Source organism: Chaetomium tenue, assembly GCF_020726465.1.
Source record: "Chaetomium tenue strain MPI-SDFR-AT-0079 chromosome Unknown F5144scaffold_2, whole genome shotgun sequence".
NCBI classification, from domain to species: Eukaryota; Fungi; Ascomycota; class Sordariomycetes; order Sordariales; family Chaetomiaceae; genus Chaetomium; species Chaetomium tenue.
In genome coordinates this window covers 435,490-450,684 of record NW_027117330.1, presented here as the reverse complement: position 1 = coordinate 450,684, position 15,195 = coordinate 435,490, and the positions used below count along the sequence as shown (strand labels likewise).

The window sequence follows — 15,195 nt, the reverse complement described above, 5'->3', positions numbered from 1 at the left end:
TTGTTGCCTGCCAGATGGGTGACGCGGGAGATGGAAGCAGGAACAACTGGCGCGAGCGCGTGTCGAGGGAAGCTTCGGGTCAAAGCTCCAATGCGACAGACCGCGGCGATTTGCTATCAAAAAAAGCGATGGAAACACCTGTAGAATCACTGAAGTCAAGGGTAGCTTGCCACAAATGGTGGCGCGACAATGAACTTCAGTTGTGTTGACGACACAAAGTGGCAGTTCGGAAGACTTGGGAATGTTTGTGGCGCTGAGGGGTGGTTTCGACGGGGAGGTTGAAGGAGAGGAGTTTGCGGACTCGGGATTGAGACAATGCGCGATGCATTGCATGCATTGAAAATGACGGGGAGCGATTAGATAAGCACAGGTGGGGTGGGGAGAGGCGAACTGCCCGTGCACGGAGCACCCGACAGACAGCACCTGAAGTGCAAGGCACCGAGCGAGCTACGCGTGTTAGCGCTTGCCTAGAGCTCCAGCCTGCCAGCCTGGGCCGCATCGCATGCACCAAGAACAATCAGCCTTCCTCCCTCCGCTGTTGCCCGCAAACACCACCCGCCACAGTCAACAAACCACCAGCTGCCGACTCGACCCTCTGCGCAACATACCCTACTGCCCCATTCTTGAAACCGGCCACCATGTCGAGAAGATACGATTCCCGAGTAAGTTGGCTGTTGTTGCAACTCCACCATAACCAACTGGCCCATCATGGAGGAGCTGCTAGGAGGGGCAATGAAGCTTACCCCTCTTGCAGACAACCATCTTCTCGCCCGACGGCCGCCTGTACCAAGTCGAATATGCGCTAGAAGCCATCTCCCATGCCGGCACGGCCATCGGCATCCTGGCCAAGGATGGTATCGTCCTGGCTGCGGAGCGCAAGGTCACGTCAAAGCTGCTCGAGCAGGACACATCAGCCGAGAAGCTCTACATTCTGAATGAGTAAGTTGGACAGACAGACTTGGCCATAAAATTAGTCAATGGGACCGCTGACATGGCCAATAGCAACATGATCTGCGCCGTCGCCGGCATGACGGCCGACGCCAACATCCTGATCAACTACGCCCGGCAAGCCGCCCAACGGTACCTGCTGACGTACAACGAAGACATCCCCTGCGAGCAGCTGGTGCGCCGGCTCTGTGACCTGAAGCAAGGCTATACACAACACGGTGGTCTGCGGCCGTTTGGCGTTTCATTCATCTACGCCGGCTGGGACCCACAGCGCCAGTTCCAGCTCTACCTCAGCAACCCCTCGGGCAACTACGGCGGGTGGAAGGCTACGAGCTCGGGTGCCAACCACGCGAGCGCGCAGAGCTTGCTCAAGCAGGACTATAAAGAGGACTGTACGCTGAAGGAGGCGTGCGGCATGGCGGTTAAGGTGCTAAGCAAGACGATGGACTCGACCAAGTTGAGCAGCGAGAAGAGTGAGTGCGGGCTGGGTCGGTGAGATACGGACAAGAGCTAACAGGGATTTAGTCGAATTTGCGACGGTGGGCCAGACCAAGGACGGCAAGATCTACCACAAGCTATGGAGCGCGGAAGAGATCACGGCGTTATTGAAGGAGCACGATTTGGCCAAGGATGAGACAGCCGAGGAAAAGTAGACGAGGACAGGATAGACAGGATGGGCGGGATTAAGACTCCTTTCCAGTGCTGCTGCGTGTACCAATACAAGGTGAATGCATGCGAGGAACCAAAAACTGCTGCGATGAACTTTGTGTGTATATGCAAACTGTCGCCGGCTATTTCCAAAGCCTCAGCTCCAACCTCACATAACTACCTACACAGCACAAGTGCTTAATCGACCTAAATAACAAGTAATGTCAGCACTCATCTCGGACTCAGCATCCCCAGCCCAATACCTACATTCCTCCCTCGCCCCAACCCCTCCTCCTCATCCCCCAACCTCCCATACCCACCACCAACACCATCCTCCCCGGCAGCAGGCGGTCCCGCATACGGTTCCTCACAACGCCCACTCCCCAACCGCGGCCAATACCTTCTATAACTCCAATACCCCACCGTATACCCCAACAACCCGCCCACCCCGACATCATACACATCATGCCGATAGTCCTGGCACCGACTAATCGCAATCATCGTCGCGCCCAGCAACGGCACCCCACACACCAACGCGCGCAGCAAATCCCCACGCACCAGCTTCTGCGCGTGGTCGCCTACACTGCCCGGGGCGGCATGCGCGAAAATGCGCAGCTGGCCCGCCAGGAACAGCGCCAGGTAGCCCAGCCCGGCAAACGCAAACGACGAGTGGCCCGAGGGGAAGCTGCGCCAGCCGTCGTGCAGGGTGTGGTGGTGGGTCTGGGTGCACACGGCGATGGTGACGAGCTGGTCGGGTGGGGTGTTGGGTTGCGGGAGGCAGCGCGCGAGGAGGTCGGGGCGCGGGCGCCCGACGGCGTTTTTGATGATGTCGGTTAGGAGGGAGGTGAGGATCAGGGAGATGGCGAGGCCGAGCAGGGTGACGTGGTGTTTGTGGCGGGGGGCGTGGGTGAGGAGGTTGGTGAGGGTGAGGAGGGCGAGTGGGATGAAGAGTGCGTAGATGAAGTCGTGGACTGTGTGCGTGGGTGAGAGGCCGGAGGGGCCGGGGCGGTTAGTTACTTGTGCTTGTGGTGTGGTATCGGGTTGAGGGGGGGGAGGAAGCTGGGGAGGGTGCCGTATCGGGGGGGCTTACGGAGGGGCACACGTTCGACCTCGGCGTGGGGGAAGGCGATGCGGAGGTCGTTGAGGGAGAACATGCGGTGGAAGGGCTCCACGAAGAATTGGATCTGGAATTGTGGTGGCTTGTTAGAATCTGTTGACGTCGTCGGTGGTATGGAGGCGTGGTAGGCAAGCGCATGTAAATGGAACACGCACCAAGAGGTAGGACACTAATAAAAGCACGAAGCCAATGTAGTCGGAGGCATAGGTCCTCTACGGCGACAGATACCCGCGTTAGCTGACTTCACAATAGCACAATGGGCGACCATGACTTGCCTGCCAGAATCGCGAGAAGGACGCCAGAATTCCGCCGCTGGGCCCGCCGTTCGAGTTGGACCTTGGAGGCGCCATGGCGGGTGATCAGTTACGGTCGTGGAACTGCCTTGAGTATAACCCGGATCGCCGGGGTTGGGCGCCGAGGACCAGACCAAGGTCGAGGCAAAAGGGGTCTGGGAAATTAATTGATGTACTGTGTACGATCTCAAGACGGGCGAGGTCGTGTGCTTCCAGGCTCACTTCTTGCCGGCAAGGCTGCAGGGTGCTGCCGCCTTGGCATCGCTGTGGCAGGGATCTGCTGGCTGGACTGTTCCATCGCAGCTTCACTGGAGCCGCTGTCGCGAGAAGGGAGAAAAAGAACAGGCAAAAACACGAGGGAAAACAAGGCAATAAAGACAGTGTGAGAACCGTAACTTCATTAGGTATCAGCTCAAAAGTAACGGCAAAGGCAGTGAAACTAATAGAGCAGAGTCGGTACCGCTGCTCGGATCCCCTCGTTTCCCGAAAATCATCACCTAAGAATCCCACGACGATGCAAGTGCCAATGCCAGTGATGTCCTGCATACCACACCCCAGGAAACCACATGAGAAAAAGAGCAAGAAAAATGCCGAGATGATAACGCTATGTACAGCCCGCCCAAGAATATACCGTGTTGCCTAGCCCTTCCTTGCGTTTGCTTGTGTATCTGCAGCTCCTCTGCTCGCTCGCAGCCCAGATGACGATGATAAAAAGATGACATGTGTAGATGCCGAATGCGCACCGTCAAATGGCTGCTGTTTAATTTCGTTTCGTTTTTTCATTCCCCAAGTCGTCCGCGCATCATAACCCATGTGCCTCCAAGATATGAATGTTGGTCTTCAGTGTCGACGGTCGATGGAAAGCTGTCGTGCTAGCGGCTCAAGATTCCTCCGCGATCAGCCGCTGGACCTCGGCCTCATTTAGTAGCTTCCGCTTGCCCAGTTCCTCAGGTGGCTTGCCATCGCGGACAGCGCCAAAGTCGAGAATCTGTAAACTAATGTTAGTAATGGGGTTCACCTCGACGAATGCTGGGTAACCCTTACCTCAACATATGTCAGATTCCCGCGCTGCACGGCGGCCACGCATCTCCGGTCATCAAACTTGACCTGCCACACGCCGCCCAAGTCCGTCAGAAGATCCTGCGCGCAATCGCCACTGTCGACATCCCACATCTTGACCGTCTTCTCGCTGCCCGAAATCACCTTCCGCCCGTCATGCTGAAAGCAAGTGATGGCGCCGGTGTGGGCCTCGAGCACCTTCTTGCATTTGCCCGTTTCGGGATCCCAGATTCTGAGCGTGCTGTCGGCGGCCGCAGACACCAGCTGGTCGTCCCGCAAGTCCAAAAGGCCGACCAACATGCTGTGCCCTTCAAGGGTATACAAACAGGTTCCTGTGTTCAGGTCCCAGATCTTGACCAGCGAGTCCATGGAGCCCGAGATGCACCGGTTGCGCTTGTGGTCGAGCACGACGGAGTACACCTTTTGTACGTGGCCGTGCAGAACGTGCAGTTGTTCGCCAGTGCTGATGCGCCACACGCGGACGGTGCTGTCGTAACTACCGGAAACAAGCGTGTCCCCATGCGCCGAGATAGCGCGCACCGAGTGGGCGTGTCCAGAGAGAATCCGGATGAAGTAGGGGCATTGGTCATCGTTAGCCGGCGGGCCAGTCTGAATGTACCGGCGGGAGCCAGCCTCGGGCAACCTCCAAACTCGGAGCTGGCTATCACGTGAACCGGTGATGATGAGAGGCTTAGGTGGCATCATGACGGGCTTGCCGTCGTGTACTTTGCCCGTGTCCGAGGGCATAAGTATTTGCAGGCATCGGACGGTACTCGTGTGACCATAGAACGTCTGGGTGCAGATGCCTTTTTGGATATCCCAAACCCGAACAGAGCGGTCTGTACTACCAGACACAAGCGTGTTGCCCTCATACTGGAGCGCCCAAACACCGCCCTCGTGGCCTTCCAGTTTTGTCCTGAGCTTGCCGGTCTTGGTGTCGTAAACGTGTATCAAGGTATCGTCGCTGCCTGTAATGATCTTGTCGTCGTCGAATTGAAGACAGGTGATCACATGCCGGGGGTGAGCTGCGAAGGCAACGTGCCCCGGCTTGACCTTTCCGCTCATCCAGCTCTGCCGGAACATGTAGTGTCTCCGATAAAGGGATTTGAATAGGTGGAGGTTCCGCAAGGTCGAAAGACCGATCTGCGGGTCCGGGACTGCAATTACTGCCGCGTTGGCTGCTGAGATAGGACCCTCGGACTTGTGGGTTTTCGAAACGGCCAAGTTCCGGTCCGATCTCAACTCTTGGCCGCTAGCCCGCCGCTTCGCCCTCTCGGCGCTGATCTGTGTCAATCCACGCTTCCGCTTCGCACTCCTAGTCCTCGGCAAAAACTCGGGTTGCTCTACCTTGACTACCGATCGGATGAGCTCCGTCTCGCTAGACGTGAGACGACTTTGGTTGCTCAAGTCGACTTCGCATCCCTCAAACCCAACCGGATCTTGCCAGCCCCAGCCTTCGTTGATAGCCCTCTGGAGCTCCCCCGGCGGCAAATGGAAGCCGTCGCGGTCAAACAGCTCCTTCCATCCGGTCTCGTTGCTGTCGATAATATGCCGCCAGTGTTTTGAGACCTGTGCCGCGCGGCAGAGGTCGCGGTGGTCCAGATAGGAGAGGACATGGAGGTTGAGCTCGATGGGTAGTTGCTTGAGAAAGTCACACTTGAGGGCCGGGTTGACCACATCCGCTACCACATGGAGGGTCTTGCGGGGACACCTTCGCAGGAACTGATACATCATCCACGTCTTCAGCTCGTTCGGCATGGCGTCAAAGCTATCCAGCATTGAGCCCGGGTCCACATAAGATCGTCGGTCTGATCCCAGCCTCGAACGGTCGTAGCTCCCGAGGGCCAACTCCATCGCCCCCGGGACTTCGGTGTCATCTGTCATCTGGCTCTCGTCCATCCATTGTTGTTGTTCCGCGCGTGTGAGCTGTGTCGAGAATGAGGTACCCTCGCCTTCCCCGTCTTCGTCGTCAACTTGATTGGGTTGTAACTGGGTGGCTGCTAGGGTGGGTGAGAGCCTGGGACTAGGCAGGCTCACGTCCTGGGCAGCTACGGTGTTGATATTTCGTCTCGGGGCCAAGTCGTGGCCAACGTGCGGTAGGGAGTCGTCCGGTTCGTCGAAGGGCTGGAGCTCGGCATCCGTAATCGGTGGTGTCGCAACGTTGCTGAATGTTTGTGACTCGAGGTCCGCCGTGCTCTCTGCGTCATAAGCCGACGTCGACTGGCTTGTTGCCGAGTCCGCCATGTCCGCCAACAACGGCCTCAACCGTGATGCCCGCTCCAAGCGACTGCCGGCCATGTCCGAAGTGTTCGGGGTCGCTAGGTAACCAGACGATCGCCGGGGTGCCCTGGCCGCATCCCTGCTACGGCCGCGTGCTACGGCATGGCGCAGCTTATCGGAGGCCGAGTATGGGATGCCCGTAAGTTTCGTGGCCAAGCGGGAGCTCCGCGATGGCATCGGCGTGTAGCTCGGCGAGACGGCCCTGGTGTTCGGCCTGCGGGATCTCCGTTGATGTGGTTCCTGCCGTTCATGCGGGCGATGGGACGATGTCGAGACCGGACTCTCCACACCGGGCTCGCGCTTGATGTCGCCGATGTCTTCAATACTCTGGGACCGTTCGGCCTTTTGTTTCGAGGCACCTAGGTTAGCGCACCTTCTTGGGTCAAAGGCCAGCGTCGCTCACCTGAGCATCTGTGTCCTCGTCTTCCCAAGCTTCCGTCTCATAGTCGTCAAGATCAAAGGTCAACTTCCGCAACTCGGGCGGAGTTGGCCTCGCGGCGAGGGGGTATTCTTTGGAGTCGAGCGAGTGCACGTCTCGTGGTTCGCGGAGAAAGAGGGGGGGGTATGACCGCTTAGTTGTGGTTGTGGTTGTGACCGTTTTCGTCTCAACACATTCGTCGGCAAACTGCATCCTACGGCGGTGTGTTACAGTATCCTCGTCCTCCTGCCAAGTCATGGAGACCTTCTGGCTCGAACGCGGCCGGCGGGTGTCCATGGTGTGTTGTTGTGTCGGGGTGTTATTGTTTGGAAGGTCGAAGTCGCCCACTTCGTGTAAAGACGCCAGCGTAACGGTGTCGAGGTGTGATGATAAAGTGTCGTCTGGCCTCGCTGACCACGCTGTAAGCGAAACTTTTGGTTGAGGTCGGGTGTTGGTGCTCGTGTAGGTGGCACGACGAAACTCGGTCCAACACGTACCGGGCACGCCGTCCCCCGAACGCGTATCACACCCAAAAGATCCCCCGCCAGTTACCAGTAATCCAGCAGGTTCAAAGCTCGCCTATCATCTTCTGCCTTTTTCACTCGGAAAAAAGTCGCTGTGGATGGACGGAAGGACGGGAATGTGGCAGTGGGGAACGATCGAACCAAGGGTTTTAGGGGCGGCAAACGGAGATGGCGGCAGAACGAAGACAAGACAGAAGAATGGTGGACAAGATGCTGTCTGTCGATTCAGACCTCGTCACCTCTCGCTCTCTGTCCGGTTTGAGAAAAAAACGCGGGTATCGGGGTCGGACGGAGAATGATGTGGCGAACAGAGAAAGCGAGTTGAGCCCGTTGGCTCCTTCTGCTTTCTGCCTTTGCTGAGGCTAGGTGACGGGCGGTGATCCAGGAGTCAGCACAAGAGGCGAGACCCAACTTGGCACGGGTCCATTCAATTTTCGGTGCCCGTGCCACCGCCCCTAGGATTCTGAACAAAAAAACAGGGTGCATCACAGAGGCACGATGAAACTGGGGGCCAAAAACGAGAAACACAACAACAACTTACGCGGTCCATGATTATTCATTCAAGAAGGAGAAAAGCTTACTTGCTACTTTGGCCACTACTGCAATATTCTCAGTGTAGTTTAAACATCAACAACAGCGGAATCCCCAAATCAGACTTCTCCTCTGATCTGCCTTTTTTTGTCCAGGATTGCCGTTTCCGGCCAAGTTCCGGCCTGCCGAAGGGTTGGAAAGGCCGCACCAGCCACGCACCACGGAGTTGCATCACCAAACTGGAACTTCGAGGCGAGGTGCATCCAGACACAACCCCGAAACACAATTCCGAACTAAGGTTCAACACATGTCGTTTGCTAAAGAACAAGATCGGGTCCGTTACATATCAAAACCCGCAGCTCATCTTCATATGGAAGAGACCTGCTACGAAGTAAAGCTCGGCTCATCCCCCATCATGTCATGATTTTAGCGACAAACGCGGGGAAGGCAGCCGTGGAACCAAGAGCCAGGGGGTTGTCGCCAACAGGCACTGCTGCGCTGTTCAACCCATCCCTTGTTGCACGGTCAAATGTTTACTCTCTGGTACTTTCAGAACTTGTCGGGTTGCGGCCACTGAGCCCAACAGCGCCAGCGATAGTCACCAAGCCGGGCTCCCGATTTACAAGCCAGAGTTGTTTCTGTTTTCCGTCTCGGAAGCCTTGCTTACCTCGAACGCCGTCCCTGAAGGACGCGGCCCGGGTGTGGAGCGCGGGGCAGCCGGAAAACCCGAACCGGCTAGTGCTACATGGGACGGCCGCAGGCTTAAATATTAAAACATGGATTTGAGTTTGGAGTTTGTTCGTCTCTAAACCCCAAGACCATTCAGACAGCAACAAAGTCAGTTGAAACAAGATTTAAGTTATCAAGGTACCTAAGTAGGTAGGTTAATTATAAGTTCCTCAACCAACTACCGGGTTAGACTGACCCGCAACTCAACTCAAACCTGGCTTGCGTCCGCGTTCCGCTAAGTTTCGAAAGTTGACGTCAGGGTTAGGGTAATACTGAGTCTGATTTGCAAATTCCGGACCCTTGCTCGTGTCCAGTTTCTTGAGTTCAAATTCTGTGAGGAAACCAGCTTGAAATACCCGGGAATTCGACCGCTTCAAATCAAGCATAATCGGAACCAGAGGCCGCAGTGGCCCCCCGCGCATTATCCGTGCTGAGTTTGGTTCTTGCATTGCGGTTTGATGATCAACGAACGTCTCTGCCTGATCACCGCGATTCTCTACCCGCCGAAGCAGAGAATCTTGGCGTTTAAAACCACATCGTCATGGTCTCCGATTTTGCTCAGGATTTCGAATGGAGATCAAACTTAACCCAGGTACACCATCCAGCATACGTACATTTCGACACTTTACCCCGTGATAAACATTCAATACTACTAACCTACGATAATATGTCACCTCCAAAGAAACACATGATCCGACGTACCACCCTGTCTACTAACAGTCTACATTGACCGCGTGAAAAGTGAAGTGGTACCCATGGGATTCTTTCGAGAGTTCCTGTTGATAGCTTAAAGTTGAAGAACGCTGCGAATACAAAGTCGAGCCAAAATCATGTAGAAATTGACAAGTCGTAAAATGTCATCCTGCGTATAAGTCGCACCTGCCCTTCCTTTCCCATGGTACGTACCCTTTGCACCTGCCATCGCACCTCCCCTGGTCTTCGCCTGTCTTCCGCTTCCTCCTTCAGATCATTCCTCCAGTCACCTGAGCGCATCGCACCCAATTTTCCAATGAGATTCATGCAGTCCCCAGCCGACCCCCAAACACTGCGCCAGTGACGAGTCTACGACTTCATCTTCCCAAATTCCCATCTTTGATTTCCCAGACCATGGTATCATCATGCCTAAACCGTCCGCAAAGTATCACTCCGCATCCGAGCAGCCGGTCCAACGCGATTTCGAGCTGTGCAAGGTTGTGTTTGGGGCAGCAGTAAGTTGTTGCCATGATGTGGTGGTAGTCTACGAACCCATTTGATCAATTCGACTCACCTTCAAGCAGATAAGCCAGATTTTATATGCCAGGTGAGTAGCACCAAAGTGGGTGCGCCCAACCCAGCACTCACAAACGCAGGCGCGCTTTTCCACCCGATTGTTTCCAGTTGCTGCCGCTTGAACAAGTTGTTTCCCGTTCGTTCGAAGACATCGTCGGATCTGGAGATGAGGTCCAAGCCCACGACAAAGAACTTCTGAGAGATCAGGGCAGCACGCTATTCATACGGCAAGGAAGGTCTTATGAACTCAATCGCTTCCTGGGCATCATGGTATGCGCCGTTCATCCCCTTCCCCCCAAGAAATGAAACCGGGGCTGATATTGTTTGCACAGAGAGACGACATATTTCCCATGATTGAAACCGAACATCTCGTCAAGTTCCGAATAAGTTACCTACGGAGGCAGACCTGGAACGGAAACAGCCTGTTCGAATATTACACCATCGCACTCAAGTACCAAGACGACGGCAGATATGAGTTGGATGTTTGGAGGGCAGGGACAGGGAAGCAGCACGTCGCGAGTACCGACTCCCAGTTGTGGAATCTAGGAGATTATCTCAGCCGGCTCTCCTCTCGGACAGGTCCGAACCCATCTACCATCCGAATCCTCGTTCGACTGCTAACTTATCGAGCGCAGGGCCTCTACACTGGACTTTGGCATTTCATGCTACGGACCGGCCTGATGACCGTCCCATCGGTGTCTGGAAGTTCGATCGCACTGATTTCGACGACGCCAACTTCGGTCTCCAACAACAACATGGATATGCGTATGCGAGACTCACGAGCCTTGAGTCAGTAACCGCCTTGGACTGCCCCAACTACCACTGACTTATCTAGGGTTATGCCATTGCCCCCAGCCGATACCGAAGATGTCATCCTTGAGACGAGCCCAGAACCGGAACTGCAGGTGGGCTCCTTAGGCCGCCCAAAGCTTGCCAAGGCAGCCTTCACCGAAAGGAAACGCAAAAGAGCAATCAATTCTAACGCAAGAAACGGCAAAAGCCCGAGCCCGCCTCCTCGACGTCCACGAGCAGCGCAACTCTCTCCGCCTCTAACACTTAGCTCGAGTAGGAATGCGTCAAAAGACGCCACGACAGACAAGAGCAGGGAAACGGAAGCGGGTGTAAACCCGAATGACGGACTCTTTCAGGGAACCGAAGGCACTCACATCCCTCGTTCACGTAAGGGACTGGTCACGAAAAGAAAGCCCAAGCGGCCTGTGGTATGTCCTGTTGAGAAAGGCCCCTTCATCTATCGATCTGACACATGAAAGCAACTCTTCGAAAACGCTGCGTCGAGTTTGCCCGCGACACAAATCATCAGCCAGAGCCAATCATTGAGCCAGAGAACTCTGGGTGCAAGAGATAACCAAGTCCATATGATCGAGGACAAATCCGCCGATCAGGGGTGGCTTATGGAGGGTGAGCTGCGCTCATCGTCCTCTGACCTGTTTGATTCGCACAAATTGCTCGACGGGATTTCTCTGTCGTCTGAGCCCATATCTGTGATGCAGTTTCCCCACGCCGCTCTCACATCCCTCCCCGCCCAGCTTCCGGACACCCAATATGACACACGCCAAGGGACACCGGAAGGCAAGTTGAGAGGTGCCCTTCGACTTGGGCCGGCATCTGGTGACAGCGGGGCTTACCGTGGGATGACCCAATGGCAAACACAAGCGTCGCTGCCGGCGCCGGCCAACATTCTCGGGATCACGATCAGCGACGACGAAGAGCTTGTTGAGGCGCCTCTGGTGGGAAATCCCAGGAATCTAGCTCAGTCGACAAACGAACAGGACGATCATGCCGGAATCAGCTATAGCTTTTCCCCAAATACAGTTTCCCGACGGAAGTCACTTTTCGATGACCTCCCCGGCAGCAGCGATGGTGAGATTTGAGGAAGCTTCAGGTGCACGGGGGCCTGTGGCTGTGGCATGGATTTGTTACACTTTTGCTGGATTGATCTTGTTGTCTTCTCTGGGACGCTAAACTAATACATGTACAATTTGGCTTGTAATTTCAAGGATGCGAACGAAGCACCTGTAGCCTGCATTTCCAATGCCCTGCTTGTCGAAGGGTCATCATCGAGTCGAAACCAAAGCAGGCCTTTCATATATTGACATCACACCCCGTAATCTCCGCTTTCTGCTACCCCCGTGCTATACCTCCGTGGCCTTGTTAACGTGGTACCTGGTTTGTCTTCGGTTGAAAATGGTCAGTGTCAACCATGGCTTTACGCTGCATCTCTTCAGGGGGATGGCAGAAGGGCTTGAGACAACATCTACCTCGCCCACATGGTCACTCATTTGGTATGGATCACGCAGTGGCTATCATCCCAGCCGTGTAGTTACCTAATAAAAAGCTACGGTTGTGTTATCATCGTGTGTGTATTGTTTGCCTTGGGGGCATGGGCGTGGCCACGGTGCTCTGCAAATTTCTGGCGCGGACGAGGAGGCCGCTTGCTTTCGGTTGGTGAGGAAAGGTGCTGGGGTCAGGAGTGAGGTGCTGGCTTCTAATGGTAGTTCTCTGTGTGCCATAGACAAGTAGTTCTCGGTCATCCTGGTATCATTCTCATAACTTCCATGGTTAGCGCCATGCAATGGCTCCGGGGATACTCGAATTCGGTATTGTTATCTCACACACTTGAAGGTCTTCATGTTATGAGGGACTGGAGGATCAGAGCTCGGCCATTTCTCTCGCCGGCTTCAGACCTAAGCGCCCTACTGCCCACCCTTTCTGCCACCTTTCATCCCAACTCGTTGCCTGCCACACCTTCCTGCCATACCTTCCCGCCAGTGCCATATAAACCAGCTTTGAAGTCACACTGCCACCGCCTCCTCCCAATTGAACTAAACACCGGTTTAGCTCAGCGGTATTGGGAGGAGGACCGGTTGGACACCAATCGAAAGAGGACCGGTTCGACTCCCCCTCGCGGCGCAAAATTCTGATTTTCAGAGTTTTCGTAACCACCAACCTCCATTCGACCGGCGAATGGGGCTTGGTGGTGAGCCTTTTGCTTTTCACGAGACACACTTGTTCTCCGTTTTAATTAAGTTATTGAGAGATCGATAGTATATACGAGCGTTGTATCGAGCATCATGGGGAACAGTCTTTTTTAGGTTCAACTTAGCATTCTAAATTTTCAACTATTCTTTTTATCATTGCTTTTCTGATGGCACTCTAACAGTCTAACATACTCTTAACGCCAATCCATCCATTGCCCCGTCGGGTCCAGTCTCCTCCAACCATGGAGGTTATCCAGAACCAGACTCCCTCCCACCTCGCGAGCCATCACTGAAACTGCTTGTCGTAATCGACCAACGTAAACCTGTACCTCACATCATTCTTATGCAGCCGTTCCACTAGAAAAAAAGTCAGTCAATCAATCATCCCCACCCAAGACTCCAAGAAGAACGCTGGAAATACTCACGCGCCTCCCCCACCCCCTTCTCCCCCACCGGAATCGTCTCCACCCAACTCCTAATCCCCTTCTCCGCCGCCAGCTTCAACATCTCCAACATCTCCTGCCGACTCCCCAAATGCGCCGCCCCAATCAGACACCCATTCGCCAACAACGCCATCGGCCTTACCCGCCAGCGGCCAGCCTTCCCGCTCCGGCAAACCAACACTCACAAAGCGCCCGTGCACACGCAGCAGGCTCAGGTAGGCCGACAGGTCGAACCCGTCGTCGGCGCTGGCCGTGCAGAGAAGCATGTCGAAGGTCATGCCGGAACTCCGACTGCCATATCCGGTTTGTTTCTAGTCCTGTGCAAAAAAGCTATCCATTTCTAGACCCAGCCACGATTGTTGGTCGGATGGAGTCGTTGTATCCGTCATGCAGCCGTCTCAGCGGACCGCTCTCTTGGTAGGCGACCTAAATTAGGCCGACTTGGGGTTGGGCTAGCCACATCATGTCATGATCAGGCGTGTGTACTTCATCACGACTGCTGTCCTAGGTCAGGCCCAGCTGACTCAAGGACTGCTCAGCCGCTTCCATCATTTGGGAAGTGAGTCCCGTGTGAGATTGTGGTTTGGTTGGGGAACATTTATGGGAGTTCTGCTGTCCATGATCGACGTTGGAACAATTGAGCATGTCTTTAATGTCCGAGATAAGATCATAAAGTCCTGGCTGGTGGCAGAGGTCGGTGCCGTCCTCGTCGTTGCGTTTCTGGATGTCGAAACCGTGTATGTCAGCCCTTAATAGGGCCCTAACTGTCGTTCTCCATGATCCGGCATCCATGGTGAGGTTGCTGTAGTATTCTTGACATCTAATGCTGCTTTCACCCAATGGACCCCAGAGACCACCATAAGTCTCGAGGTCGAAGATAAGCTGACTTCCCCCATCCATCGCCGTTTTAGCCTCCTTTTCGACAAGCTCGGCAGCTTTGCAATAGCTACCACTTATCAATGGACACATGGCCGTCAATAGGGTGACGATAATGGGGGAAGCAATCCTGGAAGCCAAGCCTATGGAACGATCGTCTTGCAAGAGTTCGGAAGCTTGTTCAGAGGGGGCTCGGCACTGTAGACACTTGAGTACTTCGTACATTGTCCTTGAGGAGCACCGAACGGTCCACAGCGCGTTCCGCAAATCATTGGGCATTGTCGAGAGCGCGTCCAAGCAGCCGATGAGTCGTTCGGTGCAGCAACAAGGCGACTCTGGCCTACGAGCTACTTGTTTGCCTCCAGGGTCCGCATTCGGAGTTGTCGGAAGACTCCCCGCCAGGAGGCTCTGCGGCAAAGAATCTTGATCCCCGAAGTTGATACTCTTCAGGCAATTCACAACCCCAATCCCAAACTCGGTCCAGGAAGCCTGTTGATCGTCCCGGCAATTCGTCGGAGCTTGTATACCGTTAGGTTTGGAGGCCTTAGGTACCATCCCTGAGGGAGGCGATCCAAGCCGCATGATGTGCAGACAAGGTCCGAACTGAAGCTCTAATGGCTCGTGGGGATGGGACGCCTCGCTTGCCACGTGGCTCTTGGGTCGACCCATGGCTCTCCTCGGAGGGTAGACGCAATCCAGGGCTTCAGATATGCACCGCATGCATCCAGAGGACTCTTTGGTGCACCGGATCTTCCGCGTCCCTATCGTCAGCGGGTTAGTTGGTACTATTACATAGCTTCGCTTAGTCTAATGTCGGGCTAATTTGGGCTCACCGCAAGAAAGGCATGCTTGACATTTGACGGTGTCGTTAATAGTGAATGAAATTCTTTCTGGCATGGCTTTGGAGGAGGGGGGTCTCGCAGTTGCAGTGAAGTGGGATGAGAGCATTGGTGCCTGGCTAATGTGTTTGTACGCTGACGATCTAAGAAGACTAAGGTACAAGGTAAGATGTTGGGGACGGGCCTTCGCTTTCGGCTACTTTTCACCGGGCCAATTGTTCC

General features: G+C 54.9%; 6 protein-coding genes across 6 annotated transcripts; 2 read left to right on the top strand and 4 right to left on the bottom strand.

The window, feature by feature from the left end:
- Positions 1 to 440: 440 nt before the first annotated feature.
- F5144DRAFT_559817 (nucleophile aminohydrolase) lies at positions 441 to 1,900 on the top strand. Its single transcript, XM_066788173.1, has 4 exons — positions 441 to 662; positions 755 to 939; positions 1,003 to 1,421; positions 1,474 to 1,900. The coding sequence occupies exons 1-4, from the start codon at positions 639 to 641 to the stop codon at positions 1,599 to 1,601; spliced, it is 756 nt and encodes a 251-aa protein (XP_066645820.1). The 5' UTR covers positions 441 to 638; the 3' UTR covers positions 1,602 to 1,900.
- F5144DRAFT_482088 (phosphatidic acid phosphatase type 2/haloperoxidase) lies at positions 1,828 to 3,063 on the bottom strand (the record flags this gene model as incomplete). The annotated part of the gene is made up of 4 exons (XM_066785320.1): positions 1,828 to 2,567; positions 2,687 to 2,780; positions 2,869 to 2,923; positions 2,969 to 3,063. The coding sequence occupies 4 exons, from the start codon at positions 3,061 to 3,063 to the stop codon at positions 1,828 to 1,830; spliced, it is 984 nt and encodes a 327-aa protein (XP_066645819.1).
- A 704-nt stretch (positions 3,064 to 3,767) lies between these two features.
- Positions 3,768 to 7,222, bottom strand: F5144DRAFT_89157 (WD40-repeat-containing domain protein). The gene is made up of 3 exons (XM_066793533.1): positions 6,749 to 7,222; positions 4,051 to 6,687; positions 3,768 to 3,994 (listed from the first exon to the last, which is right to left on the bottom strand). The coding sequence occupies exons 1-3, from the start codon at positions 7,058 to 7,060 to the stop codon at positions 3,887 to 3,889; spliced, it is 3,057 nt and encodes a 1,018-aa protein (XP_066645818.1). The 5' UTR covers positions 7,061 to 7,222; the 3' UTR covers positions 3,768 to 3,886.
- A 2,603-nt stretch (positions 7,223 to 9,825) lies between these two features.
- F5144DRAFT_559806 (uncharacterized protein) lies at positions 9,826 to 11,940 on the top strand. Its single transcript, XM_066788172.1, has 5 exons — positions 9,826 to 10,086; positions 10,149 to 10,395; positions 10,452 to 10,605; positions 10,652 to 11,036; positions 11,088 to 11,940. The coding sequence occupies exons 1-5, from the start codon at positions 10,084 to 10,086 to the stop codon at positions 11,706 to 11,708; spliced, it is 1,410 nt and encodes a 469-aa protein (XP_066645817.1). The 5' UTR covers positions 9,826 to 10,083; the 3' UTR covers positions 11,709 to 11,940.
- Positions 11,941 to 13,101: 1,161 nt separating this feature from the next.
- On the bottom strand, positions 13,102 to 13,536 carry F5144DRAFT_598964 (uncharacterized protein; the record flags this gene model as incomplete). The annotated part of the gene is made up of 3 exons (XM_066790977.1): positions 13,102 to 13,172; positions 13,241 to 13,334; positions 13,444 to 13,536. The coding sequence occupies 3 exons, from the start codon at positions 13,534 to 13,536 to the stop codon at positions 13,102 to 13,104; spliced, it is 258 nt and encodes an 85-aa protein (XP_066645816.1).
- A 184-nt stretch (positions 13,537 to 13,720) lies between these two features.
- On the bottom strand, positions 13,721 to 15,157 carry F5144DRAFT_89078 (uncharacterized protein). The gene is made up of 2 exons (XM_066793532.1): positions 14,968 to 15,157; positions 13,721 to 14,895 (listed from the first exon to the last, which is right to left on the bottom strand). Exons 1-2 carry the CDS (start codon positions 15,080 to 15,082, stop codon positions 13,763 to 13,765), a joined length of 1,248 nt encoding a protein of 415 aa, XP_066645815.1. The 5' UTR covers positions 15,083 to 15,157; the 3' UTR covers positions 13,721 to 13,762.
- Positions 15,158 to 15,195: the final 38 nt, after the last annotated feature.

Excerpts from the sequence above, each read along its gene's own strand:
- F5144DRAFT_559817 (XM_066788173.1), top strand. The coding sequence starts at position 639 with ATGTCGAGAAGATACGATTCCCGA. Across the intron at positions 940-1,002 it reads AAGCTCTACATTCTGAATGA|CAACATGATCTGCGCCGTCG; the intron begins GTAAGTTGGACA and ends CATGGCCAATAG. Across the intron at positions 1,422-1,473 it reads CAAGTTGAGCAGCGAGAAGA|TCGAATTTGCGACGGTGGGC; the intron begins GTGAGTGCGGGC and ends ACAGGGATTTAG.
- F5144DRAFT_89157 (XM_066793533.1), bottom strand. The coding sequence starts at position 7,060 with ATGGACACCCGCCGGCCGCGTTCGAGCCAGAAGGTCTCCATGACTTGG. Across the intron at positions 6,688-6,748 it reads ACGAGGACACAGATGCTCAG|GCCGAACGGTCCCAGAGTAT; the intron begins GTGAGCGACGCT and ends TCGAAACAAAAG. Across the intron at positions 3,995-4,050 it reads GGAATCTGACATATGTTGAG|ATTCTCGACTTTGGCGCTGT; the intron begins GTAAGGGTTACC and ends ATTAGTTTACAG.
- F5144DRAFT_559806 (XM_066788172.1), top strand. Across the intron at positions 10,396-10,451 it reads CCGGCTCTCCTCTCGGACAG|GGCCTCTACACTGGACTTTG; the intron begins GTCCGAACCCAT and ends TATCGAGCGCAG. Across the intron at positions 10,606-10,651 it reads GCGAGACTCACGAGCCTTGA|GGTTATGCCATTGCCCCCAG; the intron begins GTCAGTAACCGC and ends TGACTTATCTAG.
- F5144DRAFT_89078 (XM_066793532.1), bottom strand. The coding sequence starts at position 15,082 with ATGCTCTCATCCCACTTCACTGCAACTGCGAGACCCCCCTCCTCCAAA. Across the intron at positions 14,896-14,967 it reads TCAAGCATGCCTTTCTTGCG|GGACGCGGAAGATCCGGTGC; the intron begins GTGAGCCCAAAT and ends CGCTGACGATAG.